Source organism: Pimephales promelas, chromosome 8 (genome assembly GCF_988280905.1).
Source record: "Pimephales promelas chromosome 8, fPimPro1.hap1.1, whole genome shotgun sequence".
Taxonomy (NCBI): Eukaryota; Metazoa; Chordata; class Actinopteri; order Cypriniformes; family Leuciscidae; genus Pimephales; species Pimephales promelas.
In genome coordinates, this window is record NC_142776.1 from 7,071,205 (window position 1) to 7,098,509 (window position 27,305).

Genomic DNA, 27,305 nt, shown 5'->3' on the forward strand with positions numbered 1-27,305 from the left:
CATCTGGCAAAAGACCAGTGTATCATATTTATCCATAACTCCCAGTTTTATTCGTGAGATTTTCCCATGCTGATCAAACTGTGTTTGTGGTGTTCTTTCTGCATGACTTAGAAATCTATTGGACGTCTCCGATTGACCCATTTCCCCCCTAAAATCGGACAAGAGGAGCTCTGACTGACTCACGGGGTAACTTCGGGTTCACTGCCTCAACAGTCCTCACCCCAAAAACCCATTTGTTCGGAAGCTCTAGGAATGAAATCAATCCAGTCCACACCCCACAGAACCTCGAGTTTAATCATACATCAATCTCACTACTCCACCACAGACCCAGGTCATCAGCATGGTTTCATCTCTCAAGTTCCCCTTTATGTTTGTCTCTTACCCAATGGTCAGTGCCCTTTGAGTTTAGTTTAGAATCAAAAGGAGGACTACAGAGCAATAAGTCGGACATACAGTGGACTCAGTTATAAAAATAATTTAAAAAGTAATAAGATTATACATAAATAAACTTCTCATCCGTAGATAGCCTATGTTTAATACCTTGGTTATTCCACCAACCCAGCCATAAGATGCAGCACTGAGCACAATAAAAAAATCCCTGCTCTCTCCTGCTTCTCAGATATTTTTTTTTCCTAAAAAGCAAAAATAATCTCACATGTCTAGAGTTACAGAAGAGATCTCAACAATATATCGCATTGTACCAAAGTCTGTGATCAAAAATCTGAATTTAAATTTGATTTCTCATCAAATTCTTTTTAAACCAAATTTTATGGGCGAAACACTTTCACCTAAGAAAACAACAACTATTTTTTAACTCATTTGTACCATAAGAGTTAAGTAGTACAATCATACCCCAATATAAACATTGCATTTAACATTAAATAATGGTGAAATATGACCCAGACATACTCATTGCCAAGTTTTGTGATTTCGCATGCTCTACTAGGCATATGTTGACATTTTTTCTTATTTCCTTCTATTATTATTTCCCCCAAAGAAGAACGAAAGTATAAAATTGTGTTTATATCTTGAGGACTTGAACTATGAACATTTCCTTTTGGGAAACACTATTTCAGATTAGATGAAACTAGTCCTTTTTACACTTCTGTGACTGGAAACACCAAATAGTTCAAGAAATTGTGCAAGTCCAAAAGAACTTTGTTCCATTTTCCTGCATTCTTTTCAAAAATGTGATGCCTTGTCAGCCAGTAGCAGTTAGACAGCAGATGTGATCATGTCCTTCTACATCACTGGTCTAGAGTAACAGCAATATCTCATGTTTAAATGTATCATCATCACGTCTCTTTATCCAGATATCCTTGACATACTAGTCCCATGCAGTCTGATCAACACCCATCACGTTGACAGCCGACACAGTAACTTTTCATTGTTTTAGGTCACGTCGCCCCAGCAGGCCGAGGGGTCAAGGTTGCGTCTGCTGTGGGTCCGCAGCTGCAAAAGGTCTCTCTGTTTTTCTCAAGACCCTCCGCTGCTGCCGACCTGCCTGGGGACGCCATGCAACTCTCCTGAGTCTGCTCCCTTGGCAGTGAGCACCCGTGGGAGGCAGGGCGAGAGATAACGTACCGCTTGAAGATCCCCACATTACCTCACCAGATAAGGCAGAGGGAGGGGATGGAGCCGAGCGCAGTGGACATTGGGCCTTTGGGTGGAAGAGCCCCTTCGCGCAGCTCGAGGGAGACACTAAAGTGCTGTCATTTAGAGACCGGTTCGCTGGCCTCGCCGCTGGTTCCCATGGCTGAGCGAGCGGTACGAGAGGATGTGGCACAGGAGCGGGGAGAGATGGGAGGAAAGAGCGTGAGGACGCACAGATGGACACAACCATGCGTAAAACAGGCAACACGTCGAGAGCCAAAGAAGTGGGTGAGTGAACGAACGGAGTAGCGGATGGTTTGCGCTCAAAGGGATTTGAAATCATTTGGATATAAAAAATAATGAGAAATCATCAGTTTGGTTTGTATTGTGTATTAACATGCACATCAAAAGTTAATATCATGATTTTTCACATAGTGTGACTGTGTTCAAAATTAGTCCCAAAAATAGTTTAATGCAGATTTTTTTGATTTTTTTTAATAGAAATTTGTAAATAAATGAAGAGTTCAGATGCAAAAGCCTCTAAATGCCATTTGAAATTTTCTTTTTTAATGATGATTTTTATCAAACTTGTATATTAAGTTCAGTAATTTCACTTAAATAACAATTAATAGGTAATTATCATTGCCATTCAAGTGAAATCACTGAACTTAAATATACAAGTTTGATAAAAATGATCATTCTAGAAGAAAATTTCAAATGGCACTTAGAGGCTTTTGCATCTGAACTCTTCAAATATTAATAATTAAATTAATATAAACAACAATAATACTATAAATGATAAATGAAACTAACAAATAAATATTGATTTTAATATTATTCAAATATGCTAAAATAAAATGGCTAACAATATAATCTGTGATGAAAAAGTTTGTCAAAAAAAAATCTAAATAGAAGCGTTTTTGTTAGTGTTTTTTTTTTTTTTTTTTTTTTGGACCCCACTGTAAAAAATAATCCTGTAAAAAAAAACGGTAAAGTACTTGCAGCTGTGGTTGCCAGCATCATGTGTTAATGTTTTTGAAATTAACGGCTAAATACTGTATTGTCAGCAACAGTATAAAACTTTAATTTAACAGCTACATGCTCTAACACAAAAACAGTAACACAACGTATAGTTACGGTATGATGCTGGCAACCACAGCTGCCAATAGTTTACCGTTTTTTTTACAGGATTATTTTTTACAGTCTGTATAACAGATTTCAACTACTATTTAATTTAATAATTAGAAACTATGCACTTATTGTGTTACCTATACATATATATACACAAAAAGCTTTCGAGGTGTATGTATATTATATACATACAACTAATATAAAGTGGGACCTATACCTCCAAAGACTCACAAAACAGTAACAAAAAGTTTTCCTTCATTCCTTTGGATTGTCTTAGGCAAAGTCTGGGCCGACAACTCCATCCAGAGCATATAAGAGCCAGAACTCTCCAGAGAATGCAGCGAGAGAGAGGAGTCGTGTTCGAAACCTCAGACAAGCCTTCCACAGCCTGCAGGCGGCTTTACCCTCCGTCCCTCCCGACACAAAACTCTCCAAGCTGGACGTGCTGGTCCTGGCCACCAACTACATCGCCCACTTGACCGAAACCCTGGACCAGGACGGGATGTTGGGGGACCATCCCATCCTGCAGAGAGCTGAGTACCTGCATCCCGTGAAGGTGAATCTATCTATCTATCTATCTATCTATCTATCTATCTATCTATCTATCTATCTATCTATCTATCTATCTATCTATCTATAAAGGGGCCTCAACCAACTTCTAAGGGGCCTCAAGATTATTTAAAATTATTTAAAATAAGGCAAAACAAGCATGAAATTCTGAAATGAAAAACTAAAACTGCTAAAAAGGCATTTCTTTTTCTTTTTTTTTTTACAGTTTTTCTCAGTCGATTTGATACATTTCTCGAATCATCCTTAAAGGAGTAGTTCACTTAAAAAAAACTTTTGCTGATAATTTACCCACCCCCATGTCATCCAAGATGTCCATGTCTTTCTTTCTTCAATCAAAAAGAAATTAAGGTTTTTGAAATGAGATTTTCAGTGCAGCTTCAAAGAGCTTTAAACGCCACCAGACGATGAATAAGGGTCTTATCTAGGACCCTTCGAGTCATGACTGGAAAAAAGATTTATTCATTTTGATGAACGAGTTTGAACAGGAGAGTCACGAACGCTCATCACAGAACAGAGGAAGGCGAGCATTTGTGCTTATAAAACTTAAACTTTTTTATTTATTTTTTAAATGACTAATTGTTTCACTAGATAAAGCTCTTATTCATCATCTGGTGTCGTTTAAAGCCCTTTGAAGCTGCACTGAAAGCCTCATTTGGACCTTGAACCGTTTGGTTCCCATTGAAGTCCATTATATGGAGAAAATCCTGAAATGTTTTTATCAAAAACCTTCATTTCTTTTCAACTGAAGAAAGAAAGACATGGACATCTTGGATGACATGTGGGCGAGTAAATTATCAGCAATTTTTTTATTTTTTTTTTTTTTTTAAAAAGTGAACTAATCCTTTAGTTACTTTTAAGTTGTTACTTTTGTATTACTTTTTTTCTCTTTGGCTGGGAAAAAATAAAAAAAATTTTTTAAAGTGAACTCCAATTGATTAAAGCAGCATCATACAATAGATTACCTGCAAAAGCCTGTAATTTGCTCAAAATCCTTATTTCATCTCTCAACAGAGTATTTGTCAATGAACATATCAGTGCCATAGAATGACAAATTGTATCATTGTTTACAAATGCTTCGTCATGTTGTCAATATAACAGTTCAGTGTGTTCTATAATGTATGTGTGTGGTTGTGTGTTACAGTATGTCTCTTTAAAATATATTTAACGTATAATGTAAAATGCAAGTGGACTACAGTAATATATACAGTATAACAGTGAACATTGTTTGGTTACATAACTGTTCTGTATGGTTCACTAGCAGCCCTTATCATTTCGCATTTCATGACTCATGCAAGGAACTAATGCCTAGATGTTTTGAGGAGTAAGACTCAGGAAAACATACAGACATACAACATTCTATTATACAGAAAATTGAATATATTTTGATCAACATGACATTAGCAATTCATAGCAGATATTTGTACATGAATGTACCAAAGCATTTTCAATTTGTCCAGAATGAGAATTTGCTTTAGGATGTGCACAAGATAGATGATGTGGAGGTTCAACAAGTAGTTTTGAGAATTGCAGTTGTGGTTTGAGAAATGCACCTGAGAAACTCTTTAAAAAAAATATTGTTGGTTTAACTTAAAAAAATAATTAACCTGGTTGCCTTGAAATTTTAAGTTCATTGGAATGGAAAAATTGAGTTAATACAATGAAGGAGATTAATTTAATCACCAGAAACTCAAAATATTATGTTATCTGAACTACATAAATTATATACGTTGATTTGACAAAAGAAAAAAATGTTGTGATTACAAATCATGAAAATATATATATATATATTTTTATAGTGAAAGCGACTTAGAAAAACTGTATTTGGTCATTTTTATAATGAAAATACATCCTTAGTTATGCCAAGCTCCAAAATATTGTATTGGGTAGAAATTGTGAGTGAAGGGAGGCTTCAAATATTGTAATGGACAATGGGTGGGTCTTCAAGATCCACTGATCGAGAGATTATTTTACAGTTTCATGTTGTGTAACATTCATCCAGGTTTTTTAAGGATGTTTTGGGATATTTTTGATTAACTAAGCCAATCTATAAGCATTCTGAAGGTATCCAAGTGACATACTTGTATCCTCTTCAACAGAAATGGCCCATGCGTTCTCTTCTCTACTGTGGGAACATAGGAGAGCGATTAGCAGGAGCACAGATCAGTCAGGAGACATCTTGCCCACCTAAGGTGAATGCAGACTAATGGACTGGGAAAATGTCTGAGAATTGTTGGACAGTTCCAATTTTTTGTGAATGGAAAATATAGATTTGAGCACAATTGTTTAAGTATGATCTATTTTATCAGTTATGTTTCCACATTTTTTACCTTTTATTTTGATAAATCAATATAATTGTTTACCCCATATATATACTGTATAGTCAGTTGTTCACTTGTCCCAGTCTTCCATTGTAAGTGCATAACTAATTTGTATTTGTTTGTACAAAACAATTATCTGTGGTAATATCACATCAGTTTTAATTTTTAACTTGATTAGGGTGTTTAATTATGTAAAATATTTTTATTTTAATATCCTATTTGTTGGCAACTTTATTAAGTATTAATAGGAATACAAAAAAAAAAGTATTTTACAAGAGCACAAAAAATTTGGAAAACTCATATTTTGACAAGTTAACATTATTAAAAATGTTGAGATAAAGTCAATCATTTAAGTCATGGGATAATATCCCATCATTTTGAACAACTTATATTGATTGTAGGGAAGAAAAGTTATATAAATATTCCCTTTCAAAGCTTAATTAAAAGTTAACAAATCGCTTTATCTCTGCTGGCTGTCCGTATCCTGAGTGTTTGGGTTTAATATCCATGTTTTGCACTTGATAGTAATAAAATGAATGTCTTGATTAGTGGGAAGGGAGGATTGTTATAGGGAACATTTGGTAACCACACACAAGTGGACAACCCCCATGTCCTCTTAATCATGGGTAGCTCAGCAGATCGTTTAAAATTATTACAGGCAGGAAAACCCATTCAAGAATATTTTTACTCTTCAAAAGTTACAGTGTTCTCTTACGGTATTTGCTCGGAAAACAAACCATTTACTAAACGCTTTTAGGAATGAGTATTCACTGCCATGTTTGGTATTGTGCAACTATAGCTTTCTATAAAGCTTGCATGTCTTTCAAGATAATATTCATCCAGGGGTGCGTTTCCCGAAAGCATCGTTAGCCACTATGGTCGCAAATTGGTCGCAATTTCCATTGAACTCTATTGGCAACGACGGAACTTGCGACCATAGTTGGCTAACGATGCTTTCGGGAAACGCACCCCAGGTCTGGACCTCTGTACGTTCTGCAGGTATCATGACGTCATCATGTGGGCCACTGATCTGTATGACAGCTGTTGTGAACAGATTTAGGTTGATTGTTAACTTTGACTTAGTTGAGCCTTAAGTCCACTGCTTTACCCTCTCTTATTGATGAACAAGAAAATGAATGATACGAGGGAAATGAACACTTGCAGTCAAATGTTTGCGCACACTGAATTTATGTCTCTCGTTATCTTAAAACATTTTGGTCTTGGTCTAAAACTTGTTCTAAAAACAAGTTTATTTGGGACCTTCTTTAATACCGTTTAACCCATGCATGGATAAAAAAAATCTTCATGTTTCATTTTATTTCAAAACAAGAATAAAACTAATCTTTTATCAAAATAATGTGTTTCGAGGCGAATTATTGCAATAGAAAATGTACTTCACTTTCATCAGTCACGTTGAATGTATGTTGTTGTAAATAAAAAATGCAATGACATAGAGAAGACAGTAGTTATGGGTAAGGGTCAAAGGTCACCATCTATGGTAGTTTGCATGTAACTTCAGAACCTGAAGGGTTAAAAAAATGGCTTTCTACTACAGTAACAAGTTACTCACATCACCATTTTTGTGGGTAACACATTACAAGTTACATAATCAGATTTTCTTTCAAGTAACACAAGTAATGCTATGCTACTACAATTGATTTACTTTTACAAATAAGTAACGCAAGTTACTTAGTTTTCCCATTGACTGACTTTGCATTTCCCTCAGCCTGAGGCTTATTCATTTCACTTTTTGTGCCAAAAATGTAACTTTTGTTATTAAAAAACAAACAAGCAAGCCCAGCCCAAGAGAAAAAAGGTAACCCAAAAGTAACAACTTTCTATAAAAAGTAACTAAAGGAGTAGTTCACTTTTCAAAACAAAATTTGCTGATAATTTACTCACCCCCATGTCATCCAAGATGTCCATGTCTTTCTTTCTTCAGTCGAAAAGAAATTAAGTTTTTTGATGAAAATATGCAAAAAACTGCAAACTGTTCAAATGGCTTTAAACGATTCCAGACGATGAATAAGGGTCTTATCAAGCGAAACGATCGCTCATTTAAAAAAATAACAAAGTTTAAATTTTATAAGCTCAAATGCTCGCCTTGCTCTGCACTGCGATGCACGTTCGTGACTCTCCTGTTCGAACTCATTCATCAAAATGAACGAATCTTTTTCCGAGTCAATTTGTTCGTTATGTTCGTTGAATGAACCAAACGACTCGGAAAAAGGAGAAAAGGGAGTTCATTTTGATGAACGAGTTCAAACAGGAGAGTCACGAAGGCACATCACAGTACAGAGCAAGGCGAGCATTGAGCTTATAAAACTTAAACTTTGTTATTTATTTATTAAATGAGCCATTTTTTTTGCTTGATAAGACCCTTATTCATCGTCTGGTGTCGTTTAAAGCCCTTTGAAGCTGCACTGAAACTCTCATTTGGACTTTGAACCGTTTGGTTCCCATTGAAGTCCATTAGAAAATCCTGGAATGTTTTCATCAAAAACCTCACTTTCTTTTCAACTGAAGAAAGAATGACATGGACATCTTGGATGACATGGGGGATGAGTAAATTATCAGCAAAGGTTTTTTCAAAACTACTCATTTAAGTAACTTTTTTGGGGGTAACGAAATATTACAACACATTACTTTCCCCAACACTGTGCATCAGAGAGTTAAAAGCATCCCAGGATGCACCTCTTTTACTTGTAATATCCTACAAGCATTACTTATTTTTACAAAATGAATGGCATTCTACTGGTTAAAACATGTCAACCACTGGATACGTGTGTTTTATTTTTGTGGTGTGGAACATACATGCCTAGTATCCTCAATTATTCATATTCAGAGCTCCAGGTCTTTGGGCTCCCATCCATATGAAATGGTCAAGGCTAACTCTATAAATCTGCCTATGTTCCTGATAAAACCTTTTTCTCATGTTAATAGCCAAAATGGACCAGAGAGAACTGCGCTACTAAGGCAAGGGTTACGGAGCCGGAGAACGAGGGCAAACGTTTGCTGCGTTAGAATCTCTGCCATCGCAACTCGTTCTCACCATTTAAGGAGCGATCTCAGCCAGAAGCATTGAGGAAATTCTGGGATCTATGGGGAAAACACTTAAAATGAAAGGCTCCAATTAGAGCCAAACGAGCTACAGCCTGATACAATATTAGCTTGGATTGGATTTTCAAGAAAATAATCCAAAAACCCATGATGGTTTTAACAAAACATCAAGAACATCTTTAATATCCAAAGAAACATGTAAACTCAGCAAAGAAAGAAATGTGCCTTTTTCCAGGATACTGTATTTTAAAGATAATTTTGTAAAACCCAAATAAGCATTACAGATCTTTATTAGAAAGGGCTTAAACAATGTTTTAACAGTTTAACTCTGAATGAACTCTTTTTCTGAACTCTTTGAATCTATTCAGCCGATCTCCGCTTCTGCTGGTACCACTTTTAGCATAGCTTAGCATACATCATTAAAGTGGACAAGACCATTAGCATTTAAAAAAAAAAAATTACCTTCAAAGAGTTTCGATATTTTTCCCATTTAAAACTTGTCTCTTCTGTAGTTACACTGTGCACTAAGACCGACAGAAAATGTAAAGTTGCGATTTTCTAGGCAGATATGGCCAGGAACTATACTCTCATTCCTGCGTAATAATCAAGAAACTTTATGAGTGCAGCAGGTGTAATGATTTGACGAAGAGCCTGAAAATAGTGCCCAGCTCAGTAACTTCCAACGTGACCAGGACTCAGTTTGTGTAGTTATGTTGACGGAAGGTAGCCTATTTTCAGGCGCTGTGTCATATCATTACGCCTGCTGCACGCTTGTAACGCCGGAATGAGAGTATAGTTCCTGCCCATATCTGCCTAGAAAATCACAACTTTACATTTTCTGTCGGTCTTAATGCACGATGTAACTACAGAAGAGTCCAGTTTTAAATAGGAAAATATCGAAGCTCTTTGGTCATTTTTTTTTTTTTTTTTTTTTGGAGAAATGCTAATGGTCTTGTCCACTTTAATGATGTATGCTAAGCTATGCTAAAAGTGGTACCGCCGGAACTGGAGATCAGCTGAATTGATTCAAAAACCGTAAAACTCAACAGTTTAACTCTGGGGAAGTTGTAAAATGAGCCTATTTCAAAAAAAAGTGTAATATCCCTTTAATCTCTGTGAAACCGAGAGTAACAGTGTACAGGCGGTAGACAATTAAAGTCACAGTTCCAATAACTTAGGACACAAAGGAGACCTTCCTACTGACTCTGAAAAACACCAGGGGAAAGAGGTCCAGGGTCCCTGATCACCTGTGTGAACATGCCCTGCTGCAAGAGCCATGAGGACTGCACAGGTGAACACAGCAAACCCCAATGTCCTTAATGTAAGACACCTAAGACAGTGCTGCAGACATATTCGAGAACTTGCGAGTGCCATGGTGGAAGAGTGGGGTACTGTACATCTCACACATGCAAGAACTGGTGAATCTGCTTGTTTTTGAGGACGATGTGCACTGCAGATACTGACACTTTTTATATAGACCCCCCAGAGGGACTCGTCATTCCATTTCTGTTCGCCAAATGTTCAAACAAATATTTACAAATTAAGAAATTTTCTGGAAAAAAAGCATTTGGCAGTGGGAGGCAATTTCTTTTATCTTATCTATATATTTACAGTAGGACTGTCAAACGATTAATCCCAATTAATCGCATCCAAAATAAAAGTTTGTGTTTACATAATATATGTGGGTGCACTGTGTATAATTATTTTATATATATATATAAATACACACACATGCTTGTATATATTTAATAAATATTTTCATACTGTCATACAGTTTCATACTGATCTATTTTCATAGATCTATATATAATTTACATCATATATATATATATATATATAAATATTTCATATATAATTTTTTTCTTCTTAAATATACATGTATGTGTGTGTAGTTATATATACAAAATAATTATACACAGTGCACCCACATAAACAAACAAAACACAAAAACTTTTATTTTGGATGCAATTAATCGTGATTAATCGTTTGACAACCCTAAATATATATATACACACACACTTATAATTTATTTGGCCAATCAGCGAACTCGGTCAAGGGGCCTCATGATGACTAGAAAAGTCTTGTTAAATAAGACAAAATTATTAAAACACACCAAAATAAAATTCACTCCACACTCACACAAATCTGCAAAAATAGGGCACAATGTACTGTTAATTTGAAGGAATCTTCCATATTTATTTTTTGCAGGTGTTTTACCAGTATTTTGAATTTTATCCTGCTTTTGCATTAAAAAAAAAGAAAAAAAAAAGAGTATGTCCAAGTGATGAGCTGCGGGTCATTTTTCTTTTTTTTTTTTTTTACAGATTTCCTACAGTGCATTATTTTCCCATTATCAATTTTCTAGCTATGCTGCGCTCTAACGGATTTTATAGGGTAAAAATATAGAGTATAAAATATGTATATGCATCTTCATCCTTATCCAGTAAATCAAGAACTAGAAAAGTCATGGTGACTTTAGACAATGTGGAGCCTATGATTCAAAAGGTTGAGAACAACTGATCTAGATCTTGAGAGCCACTCATTACGTTAGGTTTTTGCCTACGAATATTAAAAATGCACTGCTTTCTCCTTAAGTGTGATTTACTGTATCTTGGCTCAGTGATATCCAGATTCTGTCACTTCCTCTCATGTTAGACAGATAATCAAAATAGCTGCTCTATCTCCTGCTCATTAGACCTAGTGCATGCTGATGGCTGGCTAAATTTATGCTGTATTTTGGCCAAGTTTCTTGACTTGCCCTGATCTTACTGGAACAAGGAAAGAGGAGGAACCACAGTGGAATGTAAAACACACACACACACACAATAAAACATGAAATACTCCATCCTAAGATTTGGCTAAATGTCCTCATTGTCCAGAGTTTCGTCTCCACTAAATTTGTAAGCAACATCTTTCTTCCTTTTTGGGAAGGAGATCATCCTGGAATTAAATACACCGTATTTCAATCTAAACATTTTGAAGTGCAGCATTACAGATTTTGAAAAGCAGTCCTTTCCAACAACAAAAAAAAAATAAGTCCACATGATAGAAACACAGTATTTAATAATCCTGAGACACAAATGACTCCGTTTTACATGAAAAAAACTGACTCCTCACAGAGATTACTTTTATGTGACCCTGTTCTCACTTAAAACTAAAAACATTCACTTATAAAAGACAAACTGAAAGATCCAGTATTTTTCAACACAAGGAGCATTGAATCAAATCTTATGAACTTTTCTCAATCAAGCTATATAGAGAGAAATGTCCTATAATTAAAAAATAAATTGTCTAAAAGAAAAGATAACAGTCCGCTTGAACTGGTGAATGTGAGCTGGGCCACGCACGTGACCATGATATGATGGCCAAAACTCTATAAAAGTCATTTTATATACAACAAAGTTCATGGAAAAGAAGTCCCATTCATCTATTCATCCTCTTCTTTAACCTTTTTCTTCTTTTTCTTCTTTTCTGTTGTCTGTAAAGGGAACAAATGTGTTTTAGGACTTCCAGAAGTATAAATAACATGATTGTATTTGTCATCACGGCTCTTACCTCTTCTACTGGACTGACTGCTGCTTCTTCCAGCTCTTCCTTGGGCTCTTCCTCCGCTGCTCGTTTCTTTTCCTTTTTCTTTTTTGTCACCTATAAAGTAAATGCAGCAATAAGAAACTGCAAGTTCTACTTAAACATCATAAGCAGATTCAGTCCGTAGATAAGCTGAACTTGAATTAAAAAAAATGATTCAGAGAATTAAATGCACCGTCAACCAGAGATGAATTTATCATTCCACCCCCTCACCTCTGCTGGGGCGGCTACAGGCGTCTCCTCCGCTTTCTTCTCCTTTTTCTTCTTCTTCTTTGGGGTCTCTGTTTCTGCTTCTCCTGTGATTAATATTCATTTTGTGTTTATCTGCATTTAACAAGTGTCTGGATCACCAGTCATCTCAGTGTTCTGCTGTATGGATGTTTACCTTCTGCGGGGGCTTCCCGCTTTACTTTCTTGGCTTTAGCCTCTACAGGCTTCTCCTCCTCATCAGCCTCCTCTACCTCTTCAATCTTCCTCTTTTTAGAGGTGGTGGGGAGTGTTGAGTCACCAGATGGGTCGTATACCTTTACATCACTGGCAGGAAGTAAAAAGAAAAGACTTAAATCCAGGGCTGTCACAATTTAAGCTTGGCTGGTTGTTAAATATACAAAAAAAAATTGCAAATATAGCTGCGAGCAGCGATTGCGGGCCCAAGCCGGTGGCACCGCAACCCCGATGCCTTTAGTTACCCAAAGGCACCGGGATGGTGGTACCGCCGGCTTTGGCCCTTTATCGCTGCTCACAGCTATATTTATATTTAATATAAAGCCGGTGGCACCGCCACCTTGGTGCCTTTAGGGTTATTCTGTACGACGTGTAAAAACGTAACCCCCGCTTTGACTATCAAAAAGAAGTGTATTGTAGAGCTTGCATCAATGCGGACTCGATGCGCTGTGCGCTGTAAAACCATGTGGCTTTAAGCGCATCATTCTCCACTCGGGATGCGCATAAGCGTTTTGTGCCACACTGTACTGAGCCTTTCATATCATAATGCAGTGACGCAATGACAGATTATTAATTGCCTTTCTTGTTCTGTTCCATCTATTATATGTTGATAATAGATAGGACAGAGCACTAAAAACCTCAAACAAAGCACTAAAAACTTAAGCTGTTTGCTGTGTAGTCTGAGAATGAGCTGTTTGATTTGCACCCTCTTCCTCTTCACTGTCCTCCATAAAAACCAGCTATCCAGGTCCATGTTGTTCTAGAAAGTTTGTATGTTGCTGTCTCAATTAACATCTCTGCTATACATTTAAAACATGGCTATATCTAAAATAATTTATCTTTTTGATTTTTGTTATCTTGTTTTTCATGAATATTTTACAACAATACAAAGAGCAATGTGTATTTTCCATTAATATAGTTTGTAATGGCTTTTTTTGTCATAGATTATAATCATATATTTTTTGGATTTGTTATTTATCTTTATAATGAAGTTGTCTGTATTAAGTAGATTGTGTTTAACACACACAAGAGTGATTCATTAGTTCAACACATAGTTATAGAAATTCTACTTTATCTAAAAAAACCCCTGCACTTTATACACACACACACATAAATACATGTAAATAAAAATACCAAAAAAAAAAAAACATCAAATGTGTTTTTAGTCAGAGTATTATTTTATACAGAAACAAATATTTGTAATTCAGATAAGAATGAAGTTAGTGTTTTAAAATCTTAAGGAAAACAAATATATTGAAATATAGCACATGAATTTTAAATTCATTCAACTTCAATTACAAATACAATCTTACTTTTATTTAAAGCAATCTATACATTTAAAAGATGGGGGTTATATGCCTATTTTGTCATTTAAAAATATTGTTATGCAAAATTGTTATGCAAAAAGACAAGGACTTAGAAACAAGGACTTGTAGGAAAAATCACAGCCAGCCACACACACACACATAAACACAGACAACAGCCCTCCCCTCCCCACACAGACACACACACCCACACACACAGAGAGAGAGAGAGAGAGAGAGAGAGAGAGAGAGAGAATCGCAGGGGAAATAAATCCATTCAAACTACAATATCTGACTTTCTGTTGCTCAGAGCGAATGACTTTAAATTGGAAAGTTGATCGGCTTGACGAGAACAATATACGTGGTAAGTTTTGTAACTGTAGGTAAATTGAGCAAAGTTATAACACACTTTATGTGTCCTTTTTTAGTCATAAAATTCATTTCCTCGCCACGGCCAGACCGTTCTAGATATCAAAAATCCGTCCGGAATTGAGCATCCTCAATGTCTTGACTTTATGCACACCGAGTTTGGTTGTGATTGGTAAACACATGCATTGTGATTTGATGTATTTCTCCTAGGACAATTATTCAAACAACCCATAATTCATAATTCATAAATAACTTCCATTTGAACTGTCATAAAACTTAGAGCACGAAAGTTGTTTGGCCTGATGTGATCTATAATTGTACCGAGTTTCATATTAATTCATGCAAGTGTGTTTGATTTATGGACAAATGTTCGAATCCCAGTCCAGGGGGCGCTGTCGAGCCGCCCTGCCACGCCCGGTTACCAGCTTCAGCCCGGCCCTGATGGCCATGGGTTCTGACCCGTGTGCAAAGTTTCACGAGTTTTCGAGGATGTTAAGGCCCCCGAAAATGCCAGAGAAGTCGCACACAGCAAATAAAGGGTTAAAATTAACCTGACAAGCCCCCCTCCTCTCACTCACACAGAGGGACACTGAGAGACTGGCAAAATTCTGAGATTTTCTCTACATTCAAACAAACATATCTGACTTTCTGTGGGTCCAAGCTAATGAGTGTCAATTAGAAAGTTGTCCGGCTCGAGGAGTACAATATACATACCGATTTTTGTAACTGTAGATAAAACTAACAACCCCACTTTTGTCAAAAGGTGGCGCTACTGAGCCCTCACCACACCCGTTTCTGAAACGTTGCACATGTCTACTGGCTAATAAATGTGATGTGTCTGTCGAGTTTCATGCAATTTAAAGCATGCTAAGGGTCTCAAAAGCATCCTAAAAGCATCCTAAAAGAAGGGTAAAGTTTGATGCGTCGCCACGGCAACAGTTTCAAAGATATCAAGAATCCATTCACAGGTCTACATCTGCCGTATGTTTACATTATACATATGAAGTTTGAAGCAAATCGGGTAAAAATAAAAGGGTGATATCAAAGCATTTTGAAAGTGACACACTTCCTGCTGCCAGTTGGTGGCGCTATAACTTTGACTCACAATAGTCACATCCATGTGATCGTCCTCTTACAGCGAACATACTGCTGAAGTTTCATCAAGATCAGTTAATGTATGCTGAAGTTATAACAAACTTCCTGTTTCACGTTTCTCACCATGATTTCGTTTCCTCGCCACGGCCAAACCGTTCGAGATATCAAAAATCCCCACACAAGCTTTCATCCTCAATGTCTTGACTTCACGCTGACCGAGTATCGTCGAATTTGGATCAAAGCTCTAGGAGGAGTATTTCAAATACCATTGCGAGCGTTTTACAAACAAACCTCAATAGCCGACTTCCTGTTGGGCTGGGGTAAAAAGTAAGAGCGCGAGGTATAGATGAAACGATGAGATCAACATGCGTACCGAGTTTCATATTATTACATGCAAGCGTGTTTGAGTTATGGACCAAGTGTTCGGACCCCATTCCAGGGGGCGCTGACGAGCCCCCCTGCCACGCCCAGGTACCATCTTCAGCCCGGCTCTGATGGCCGCGGGTTCTGACCCGTGTGCAAAGTTTCAAGAGTTTTCGAGCATGTTAAGGGCCCCAAAAGTGCCCGAATAGTCGTAAGAAAAATAATAATAATAATAAATATAGCTGCGAGCAGCGATGAAGGGCCCAAGCCGGTGGCACCGCAACCCCGGTTCCTTAGTTACCTAAAAGCACCAGGGTGGCCATGCCACTGGCTTTGGCCCTTCATCGCGGATCACAGCTATATATATATATATATATATATATATATATATATATATATACTGTATATATACATATATATATGAAGCCGGTGGCACCGCCACCCTGGTGCCTTTAGGTTTATTGTGCACGACATGCAAAATGTAACCCTGCTTTGACTGATGCAAGCTCTACAGCACAGTTTATAGTAAGAAAGAATATAGTAAGAAAGAAAAGTAATCTGTTACTCTGAGATGGTTTGGGAAAAAAACATTCATCATGTCGCATTGGTTTTAGTTACTTGTCCTCGAACAGAGCCCTAATCTGTTTATATTTCAGTTACACATTCTACATTGATTAAAAAAGAAAAATCAAATGTGTTTTTAATTCATACAGAAATAAAATATTTATAATTCAGCTGAGAATAAAGTTAGTTCAAATTTTAAGAAAAACAAATATATTATCTGAAATATAGCACATTCATTTTTAAATTCATTCAGGTTCAATTACCAAAAATACAATCTTAATTTAATTTAAAGCAAATAATAAATCTAAAATATATGGGTTATATGCATATTTTGTAAAAAAAGAAAAAAAAAAAGAAAGATATATATCCAAAACACAAGGCCTTAAACTTTAACAAGGGTGCAACTCTTTTCACTACAACAAACATAGTCACACACACAAGTCAAGTCACTTACATTTTAGACGCAATATTGACTTTTTAGATGCAATATTGACTTTTTTCTGTTTCAGCAGAGAAAATAGTTAAACAAAGATCACAGCGACCCTTTGCGCATCTCAAAGCAATGTGTTTTCTCATTACTGAATGATTCAGCATTTTGAATCCATGACTCGTTCATTAAGACGGTCATCTGGCGACACCTTATGGTGATTTAGGGTTATGTTTAAAAGTATCGTTCTTTACAGCGATTTTTAATTGACTCCTGTTAAACCAATCTCGTAACATTATTGTGTAACCGATTTAATTTGATCAGCCTTACCTAGGGTAACAGCCCTATAGTGTCTTATTATTCTAAATTATTGAATTTATTGATCAAATTTACTAATGAAAAATGAAGCATACATTTATTAAGACTAGGCTGCACTGCAGATATTAGGCTACAATATGCAGATTTAAATATACAATTTATCAAATAATCTGTTTATTTTTAGTTTACACATTACATTGTTTAAAAAATAAAAATCAAATGTGACCCGCTCTGGCGAAATGAGTCGGAAGTTGCAACCTTCCATTTTAAGATGTGGGCCGATTATGTGGAAAAACCATGAAATAACAAAAAAAAAATATATATATATATATTTTTTTTTGTTGCTAATTTCAAAGAACAGACATTCAAAAATAATCTCACAGGGTTTCGTAGTCGAGATAATTGAGTAAAGGTATTTAAATAACGATTAAAGTTGTCAAAGCTTTAAATTCGCTGAAATAAACATTGCTCTTCTCAACTCCCCTCGTCACCTCTGAGCATTTCCCGGGTATCCCCTGAAACGTTGAACTCACTGGAGGCTTCTAACCTAAACTGCGTGAGTATATTTATCTGCAAGAAGAATATAGCCTATGTAAGGCTGTAACGATCGCGACACTCAGATCCACGAACCTGTGTCGCGGTGTGAGAAGAATCACGACACCGACACGTCCCTTCAACTCCCGAAGTTATCCTTCACGTCCAGACCCAATGCTAGCTACAACATCTTAAATTACTATTAGTATTATTTGAAGTTAAGATTATAAAATACGTAGACTTACACCACAAAACTTAAATTATTACTAAATTTTTTTAAATTGGGCAATTTCAGCATTATGGAGGAGATCCAATTCCCAGATAATTAAATATTTTAATAAATTGGCCTATGTGAACCACACTGCACAAACCAAAAGTAATACTCACCCGATGAAGAAGGGTTGACTCTCTCCAGAACATAAAATCTTTATTTTATTTTCCGTGTTCGCATTTATGAGGAAAAACAATCCGAACGTGACCGTTCTCTGGAAGCAGCACTAAAACTTTCACATAGCTTAAACATGCAAGCACAAAGCCTTTCTTTAAAGTAAATTTCGTTTTAAAATAATTATCTTAATTTAAATCAATGTTTCATCAACCAATTACTAGGATTTAATAATAAGAAATAAATTGCAGACAATAGGCTAGGCCTAATCACGACGCGGAGACGCGCGGCACGTGAACTGAAGCTTGTCTCATGAACCGAAAGTCAGCGTATAAGGTATCCTCACAGACATATATATTGAAATGTCTACTTTTAAACACAACCATTCAAAATGAAAGAAAACAGACTGCTCTCTGCTTATGTGGGCTAATCCGTATGAAAACTGAATTTCTCTCTGACTCCTCTTTAATCTTTCTGATTTTAGAACATTTTTGTAAAAGTGACTTTTTAATTATTTATTTCAAAAAAATTAAAAATAAGTTGAGTTTCAGCCTCGTTAAATTGCATTTATATATGTTAATCTATTTGGTCAAATTAAGCTATATAAAATAAATAGTTTATCCCTTAAAATGCTATGGATTTTGAAAGATATCAAAAAAAAAAAAAAAAAAAACGGGCAAAAAAACTTTAAAAGCGATTTTCTTAGGTTTTCAATTGGAAAAAAAAGGGCAGACGACCAGAATTCAAATCTGTATATCGTTACAACCATTCAAGGTATGACCAAGGTATCATTTGAAAGCTTACAGTGTCCTCTTTCCATTAATATCAAAATCTCAATTTTTAAATTTGGGTCACTGTGACTAATTTTGCTGGATCAGGTCGGTCACAAATGTGTTTTTTATTGTAGTATTATTTTATACAGAAATACATTATAATTATATATAATATACAAAATATAACCGTGGGCGCGATTAAACAGTGTTACAATAAAACTCAACATTGTGTTTTTTAAAAATAAATTCAAATAATACAAATCCCGAAATTGCGCTAATTTTAAAATTAAACTAAAACTCATGGCTGCACAAGCATTCATAACTGTGCGCGCCAACAGCGAGGAACCAGCAGAACAGAGTGAACGTTCATTCTGTTTAGTTCAATCCTACTTAATAGGAATTTATTTAAAATGCTTGCTCTACTCCACAACATTAATGTCTTGTGCGGATATCTGTATTTTGACTTTCGGTTTTAAGTAAGCGATTTAAAAGTTCCCGAGTCCCAGCGGAGTCACACGTTGATTAACCGGTGGGAATATACACAATAGGCCTACCTGATATTGAACACAAGAGGGCAGTATAGCACTACGTATGACTCAGATTATTTTTTCTTCTTCTGAATTTTAAAACCATTCTGGCTGTTTTTGAACGTAAACATAATTCTTAAATGAAAAAAGGGAAAAACTGGTTTAATTATAATATTTGTATAATTTAATTTAGAAACAAATGATGTATAATTACATTTTTAGAAGATATGAGGCTTTTAGTGTTTACTGTTTACTTTTTTGACATTACTTTAATCTTTTGCCAAAGTTGCACATGCCTACTGGCTAATAAATGTGATGTATCTGTCGAGCTATCTGTATCTATCTGTTTCAAGCAATTTCAAGCATGCTAAGAGTCCCAAAAGTATCAAAAAAGAATGTTAAAGTTTGATTTGTTGCCACAGCAACAGTATCAAAGATATCAAGAATCCATTCACAGGTCTACATCTGCTGTATTTTTACATTATACAGATGAAGTTTGAAGCAAATCGGTTAAAAATAAGAGGGTGATATCAAAGCATTTTGAAAGTGACACACTTCCTGCTGCCAGTTGGTGGCGCTATAACTCTGACTCACAATAGTCACATCCATGTAATCAGCCTCTTACAGTGAACACACTGCTGAAGTTTCATCAAGATCAGTTAATGTATGCTGAAGTTATAACACACTTCCTGTTTCACGTTTCTCGCCATAATTTTGTTTCCTCGCCACGGCCAAACCGTTCGAGATATCAAAAATCCCCTCGCAAACTTTCATCCTCAATGCCTTGACTTCATGCTGACCGAGTTTCGTGCCGTGTGTTTGAATTCTCTAGGAGGAGTATTGCACATTCCATTGCGAGCGTTTTACAAACAAACCTCAATAGCCGACTTCCTGTTTGGCTGGGGTAAAAAGTAAGAGCGTGAGGTATAGATGAAACGATGAGATCAACATGTGTACCGAGTTTCTTATTATTACATGCAAGCGTGTTTGATTTATGGACCAAGTGTTCGGACCCCGTTCCAGGGGGCGCTGTCTAGCCCCCCTGCCACACCCAGGTACCATCTTCAGCCCGGCTCTGATGGCTGTGGGATCTGACCTGTGTGCAAAGTTTCAAGAGTTTTCAAACCCGTTAAGGGCCCCAAAAGCCGCTAAGAGTCTCAAAATCATAAAAAAAAAGAATTTTAAAGTTTGATGCGTTGCCACGGCAACAGTATCAAAGATATCAAGAATCCATTCACAGGTCTTCATCTGCTATGTATTTACATTATACAGATTAAGTTTGAAGCACATCGGGTAAAAATAAAAGGGTGAGTTCAAAGCATTTTGAAAGTGACACACTTCCTGCTGCCAGTTGGTGGCGCTATAACTCTGACTCACAATAGTCACATCTATGTGATCGTCCTCTTACAGCGAACATACTGCTGAAGTTTCATCAAGATCAGTTAATGTATGCTGAAGTTATAACACACTTCCTGTTTCACGTTTCTCGCCATAATTTCGTTTCCTCGCCATGGCCAAACCGTTCGAGATATCAAAAATCCCCTCGCAAACTTTCATCGTCAATGCCTTGACTTCATGCTGACCGAGTTTCGTGCCGTGAGTTTGAATTCTCTAGGAGTAGTACTTCAAATTCCATTGCGAGTGTTTTATGAACAACCCTAAATAACCGACTTCCTGTTGGGCTGGGGTAAAAAGTAATAGTATGAGGTATATATGAACGATGAGATCTATATGTGCACCGAGTTTCATATTATTACATGCAAGCGTGTTTGATTTATGGACCAAGTTTTCGGACCCCGTTCCAGGGGGCGCTGTCTAGCCCCCCTGCCACGCCCGGGTACCATCTTCAGCCCGGCCCTGATGGCCGCGGGTTCTGACCCGTGTGCTAAGTTTCAAGAGTTTTTGAGCATGTTAAGGGCCCCAAAAGTGCCCGAATAGTCGTATAAATAATAATAATAATAATAAATATAGCTGCGAGCAGCGATGGCGGGCCCAAGCCGGAGGCACCGCAACCCCGGTTCCTTTAGTTACCTAAAGGCACCCGGGTGGCGGTGCCGAAGGCTTTGGCCCTTTCATGATTAAATGTTAAAGCGGCTTGCCATACTCTGTCATTTCGACTAGTCACAATTATGTTACAGATATCTCAAATGATAATACAAACTATCCAAAGTGTAACGACTAGACAGAAAGACGTTGTTGATATCTACAATGTTAATTCCGGACAGGCAAACTTAGCTTTTAAATGTTAAAAGGGCTTGCCATACAGGGACCTAGGCTCAGAGAGAGGCTCACCATATTCAGACCAAAATATCTGACTTCCTCTTGGTCCGAGCTAATGACTATGTATTAGAAAGTTGTACGGCTTGAGGAGTACAATGTATATACCGATTTTTGTAACTGTAGATAAAACTAACAACCAATGTAGTAGCACTTCTCTTTTTTTGATTGGCTGATGCGTAGCAGGGTCGACTGCTGAACTCCAGGCGAGACGCGCTTGATTCTCACGTGAGAGCGGCGCGGCCAGAGAAATTGCGTATATTAAATATATTATTAATAGTTTTTCCGCATGAGAAATACAATGTGTGACGGGAGTGTGAGACAAAAGACTGAAACGAGTGACTGTCATGCTCAATGCGTGACACACTATAAAAAAATATTTCACACTGACTCCACATTTAGGGGGCCACAAGGGGGTCCAAGCTTGTTGTCGCAGGGGCACTGGCCCCCCCAGGCCCCCGCCTAGAACCGCCATTGCTCACACACACACACACACACACACTTTCTCTCTCTCTCAAGAAGCAAAAACATGACTGCTAAAGGTTGTATCAGCGATGGCGGGGTAACATCACTTAACATCACGAGTGCTATTCCCTTAGGCCACGCCCCCTTGTCTCCCCAAAGTATTATAAGCAATCATGCGCATCCCGTGTGCAGAATGATGCACTTGAAGCAACACCAAGTCACAGCACGCAACGCTTCACATTGAAAAGAACATAGCGAAGGGATGGTATCTATAATCTATGCTTAGTAGGGCTGCACGATTTGGGAAAATGTCATATTGCCATTATTGAGCCAATATTGCAATTGCAATTTGCGACTCCGATATAATAAAATGGTTTCATGAGTCCAACTTGCTTGGTTCTAAAGTAAAATGCACACACAGATTAATGTTTATTTCTCAACTCAAACTAAAAACAACAACAACAATAAATGATTGATAACACCTATAATGATCAATAAACCATCAACCAAACCAACATTACAGTGATTCCATCAATTGAAAGCCATCAACTTTTTAAAAAATTATTACGCTTAAAAAAAATATATAACAGCTTTTAAATTAAGTGAACTTCAAACAATCCCCACATAAACCCATAATGAAAAACATATTTACCTGTGCCCTTCCTGTCTTAACAGGTACAGAAATTGAATAAAGTTATCAAACAGTCTGCGCTGCCTGAATCATAAATTATATATATAATAATCCTTATTAAAGCTACAAAAGTTCTTTACTCAAGATCAGTGAGTAATTTTCTAATTTCCCTTTGTTCTTTTAACTTTACTGAAAGAACGCTTTATTCGCTGCTGGCCCTTTAAGAGCACCCGTTGCCGAGACGCGGATCTCACACGCGCCTCATAGCACAACTCTTTTCATCCATAGACTTTTCTTATGTTATGAAGATACTAGACAAAATCACATTTTGGCATAATTGTGTGTGCTATTGTTCGTTCAAGCTCGAAAGAGAACTGTTTATTCTGGGCTGGCACACGGTCAGTGCATGCGCATTATGCGAGTCTCATCTATTCTAATCTAGGGCACTCACAGGCAGCTTTTCACTTCTTGTCGTGCAAAATGCGAAAAGGCATTTGAACCAATAAGAGGGGGATCTTGTAACACTAGTCAAAGGATGACAAAAAAGAAGAGATGCTGCGCTAATAGCCCTACTTTGTTTATTTCATATAAAATCGCGGCATTTTGCGTTATATAATTGCATAGGTTTGAGATCGCTATTACGACTGCGATATAATTAATCGTGCAGCACTAATGCTTAGTGTATTCTAAAGGGCAATAAACTCCACTCCAGCAAGATAGTCATTTTATGCAAATCATAGACCTTTATGCCTTATCTACAAATAAAGTATAATATTGGGAACATTGATCTTGAAGAGAGTGTCGTCGTGTTACTGTCGCAACCGAACGCGACGCGCTAATGCTGATGCATGGAGAATGACTGAGGCGAGATGACTTTCCGTTAACTTTAACTTAGAGACTAAAATATTAATTTTACCACACATTAAGCTATTGAATGACTTTAGAAGTCTTGGAATATAGTGTGAAAACTTGATTGTGCTTTACAGTTTTTTATGCCTTTAGTGGGGCTTAACAAAATAACACAATATGCAGAATGTCGGGCGTCACTTATAGGCTAAACTGTTTTTATAGATAAAACTATTTACATTCGGCAGTCATGAAAACAAATCTCAGATAACGGTTGACTAGGTAACAATGTGTAATTTTGCGCCGGAGTTCTCCTTTAACTTACATTAGCTAGCTAACTACGAACGAGCTAACCAGATAACATTAACAAATTGACAAGCACTTACTGGGCAGAATATGGCTCTTCAAATGACGGACGAAATTGGAGGTTGTCATCTGACTGTCCGCGATCTTAACGTTGCATGTCTTGCAAAGCGCTGTTCTTTTGCCATCTTGTTGTAAGAAATTCTTGAATCCAAAAGCGACGACGACCCTCGTTATCCCTCCGGCTGACATGTTGATGTGATCTGATGTAAGTGGGCGTGGTGTGCGCGTAAGGTATGAGAGGGCATGACTGATGATCTCGTGATCCAGTCATGACAGCGCTATTCTCAGCCTGCGCTCCAGCTGGATCAACTTTATTTTTTTTACATAATTTATATATTTTATATTCAAACTGAAAACATGATGTGATTAACACTCAAGTCATATTATTACATGCAAGTGTGTTTGATTTATGGACCAAATTTTCAGATCAAGTTTATGGACCAAGTTAATTTAATTAATAAACTAATTATATAAAACTATTAATGCACTACAATTAAACTGGTTATATGCCTTTACTTATAAAAAATAAAAAACTTATTTAAAAAAATACCAGGCTTAAGGCATTTATTTTTTATGCAGGCCATACACACAGGAGTGAAATGGTTAAGACCCCTCCCCCTACAAACACACACACATACACAGACAGGCAAAGACAGAGATGTAGGCTCAGATTAAGCAAGACCACATTCAAACAAACATATCTGACTTTCTGTGGGTCCTAGCTAATGAGTGTCAATTAGAAAGTTGTCCGGCTCGAGGAGTACAATATACATACCGATTTTTGTAACTGTAGATAAAACTAACAACCCTACTTTTGTCAAAAGGTGGCGCTACTGAGCCCTCACCACGCCCGTTTCTGAAACATTGCACGTGTCTACTGGCTAATAAATGTGATGTGTCTGTCGAGTTTCATGCATTTTGAAGCATGCTAAGGGTCTCAAAAGCATCCTAAAAGCATCCTAAAAGAAGGGTAAAGTTTGATGCGTCGCCACGGCAACAGTTTCAAAGATATCAAGAATCCATTCACAGGTCTACATCTGCCGTATGTTTACATTATACATATGAAGTTTGAAGCAAATCGGGTAAAAATAAAAGGGTGATATCAAAGCATTTTGAAAGTGACACACTTCCTGCTGCCAGTTGGTGGCGCTATAACTTTGACTCACAATAGTCACATCCATGTGATCGTCCTCTTACAGCGAACACACTGCTGAAGTTTCATCAAGATCAGTTAATGTATGCTGAAGTTATAACAAACTTCCTGTTTCACGTTTCTCGCCATGATTTCGTTTCCTCGCCACGGCCAAACCGTTCGAGATATCAAAAATCCCCACACAAGCTTTCATCCTCAATGTCTTCACTTTACGCTGACCGAGTATCGTCGAATTTGGATCAAAGCTCTAGGAGGAGTATTTCAAATAACATTGCGAGCGTTTTACAAACAAACCTCAATAGCCGACTTCCTGTTGGGCTGGGGTAAAAAGTAAAAGCGCGAGGTATAGATGAAACGATGAGATCAACATGCGTACCGAGTTTCATACTATTACATGCAAGCGTGTTTGAGTTATGGACCAAGTGTTCGGACCCCATTCCAGGGGGCGCTGACGAGCCCCCCTGCCACGCCCGGGTACCATCTTCAGCCCGGCTCTGATGGCCGCGGGTTCTGACCCGTGTGCAAAGTTTCAAGAGTTTTCGAGCATGTTAAGGGCCCCAAAAGTGCCCGAATAGTCGTAAGAAAAATAATAATAATAATAATAATAATAATAATAGAAAAGAATAATCCTAAGGAAAACAATAGGGCCTTCGCCCTTTCAGGGCTTGGGCCCTAATAAATATAGCTGCGAGCAGCGATGGCGGGCCCAAGCCGGTGGCACCGCAACCCCGGTTCCTTTAGTTACCTAAAGGCACCGGGGTGGCGGTGTCGCAGGCTTTAGCCCTTTCATGATTAAATGAAATGTTAAAACAGCTTGCCATACTCTATCTGTCGTTTCGACTAGTCACAATTACATTACAGATATCTTAAATGATAATACAAACTATTCAAAATGTAATTAAGACTAGTCACTTTTGTCAAAAGGTGGGGTGTTGATATCTACAATGTTAATTCCGGATAGGCGAACTTAGCTTTTAAATGTTAAAAGGGCTTGCCATATAGGGACGTACAGTAGGCTCAGAGAGAGGCTCACCATATTCAAACCAAAATATCTGACTTCCTCTTGATCCAAACTAATGACTATGAATTAGAAAGTTGTCCGGCTTGAGGAGTAAAATGTATATACCGATTTTTGTAACTGTAGATAAAACTAACAACGCCACTTTTGTCAAAAGGTGGCGCTATTTAGTCCCTGCACCATGCCCGTTTCTGAAACTTTGCACATGTCTACTGGCTAATAAATGTGATGTGTCTGTTGATTTTCATGCAATTTCAAGCATGCTAAGAGTCTCAAAAGCATCCTAAAATAATTTCAAAGTTTGATGCGTTGCCACGGCAACAGTATCAGATATATCAAGAATCCATTCTCAGGTCTTCATCTGCCATGTATTTACATTATACAGATGAAGTTTGAAGCAAATCGGGTCAAAATAAAAGGATGATTTTAAAGCATTTGGAAAGTGACACACTTCCTGCTGCCAGTTGGTGGCGCTATAACTTTGACTCACAATAGTCACATCCATGTGATCGGCCTCTTACAGCGAACACACTGCTGAAGTTTCATCAAGATCAGTTAATGTATGCTGAAGTTATAACACACTTCCTGTGTCACGTTTCTCGCCATAATTTTATTTCCTCGCCACGGCCAAACCGTTCGAGATATCAAAAATCCCCTCGCAAAATTTCATCCTCAGTTTCTTGACTTCATGCTGACCGAGTTTCGTGCTGTGTGTTTGAATTCTCTAGGAGGAGTATTGCAAATTCCATTGTGTGTGTTTTATGAACAACCCTAAATAACCGACTTCATGTCTAGCTGGGGTAAAAGTAAGAGTGTGAGGTATATATGAAACGATGACATCAACATGTGTACCGAGTTTCATATTATTACATGCAAGCGTGTTTGATTTATGGACCAAGTTTTTGGACCCCGTTCCAGGGGGCGCTGTCGAGCCGCCCTGCCACGCCCAGGTACCATCTTCAGCCCGGGCCTGATGGCTGTGGGATCTGACCTGTATGCAAAGTTTCAAGAGTTTTCAAACCCGTTAAGGGCCCCAAAAGCCGCTAAGAGTCTCAAAATCATCAAAAAAAAGAATTTTAAAGTTTGATGCATTGCCACGGCAACAGTATCAAAGATATCAAGAATCCATTCACAGGTCTTCATCTGCTATGTATTTACATTATACAGATGAAGTTTGAGGCAAATC

General features: G+C 37.4%; 2 protein-coding genes across 2 annotated transcripts in view; one reads left to right on the forward strand and one right to left on the reverse strand.

Moving 5' to 3' along the window:
• Positions 1-1,401: 1,401 nt before the first annotated feature.
• tcf23 (transcription factor 23) lies at positions 1,402-6,960 on the forward strand. Its single transcript, XM_039689427.2, has 3 exons — positions 1,402-1,881; positions 3,002-3,280; positions 5,391-6,960. Exons 1-3 carry the CDS (start codon positions 1,633-1,635, stop codon positions 5,496-5,498), a joined length of 636 nt encoding a protein of 211 aa, XP_039545361.2. The 5' UTR covers positions 1,402-1,632; the 3' UTR covers positions 5,499-6,960.
• A 4,755-nt stretch (positions 6,961-11,715) lies between these two features.
• nop58 (NOP58 ribonucleoprotein homolog (yeast)) overlaps positions 11,716-27,305 on the reverse strand; it is a 33,937-nt gene continuing 18,347 nt past the window's right edge. Inside the window, exons 12-15 of the mRNA XM_039689426.2 lie at positions 12,646-12,794; positions 12,474-12,556; positions 12,228-12,317; positions 11,716-12,150 (exon numbers count right to left, since the gene is read on the reverse strand). Of these exons, the coding sequence (XP_039545360.2) occupies positions 12,100-12,150; positions 12,228-12,317; positions 12,474-12,556; positions 12,646-12,794 (373 nt within the window). The 3' untranslated portion in view covers positions 11,716-12,099. The remainder of the gene's footprint in view (positions 12,151-12,227; positions 12,318-12,473; positions 12,557-12,645; positions 12,795-27,305) is intronic.

Coding starts and splice junctions, on each gene's coding strand:
- tcf23 (XM_039689427.2), top strand. CDS start 1,633: ATGGAGCCGAGCGCAGTGGACATTGGGCCTTTGGGTGGAAGAGCCCCT. Junction 1,882..3,001: donor GTCGAGAGCCAAAGAAGTGG/GTGAGTGAACGA, acceptor GGATTGTCTTAG/GCAAAGTCTGGGCCGACAAC. Junction 3,281..5,390: donor AGTACCTGCATCCCGTGAAG/GTGAATCTATCT, acceptor CCTCTTCAACAG/AAATGGCCCATGCGTTCTCT.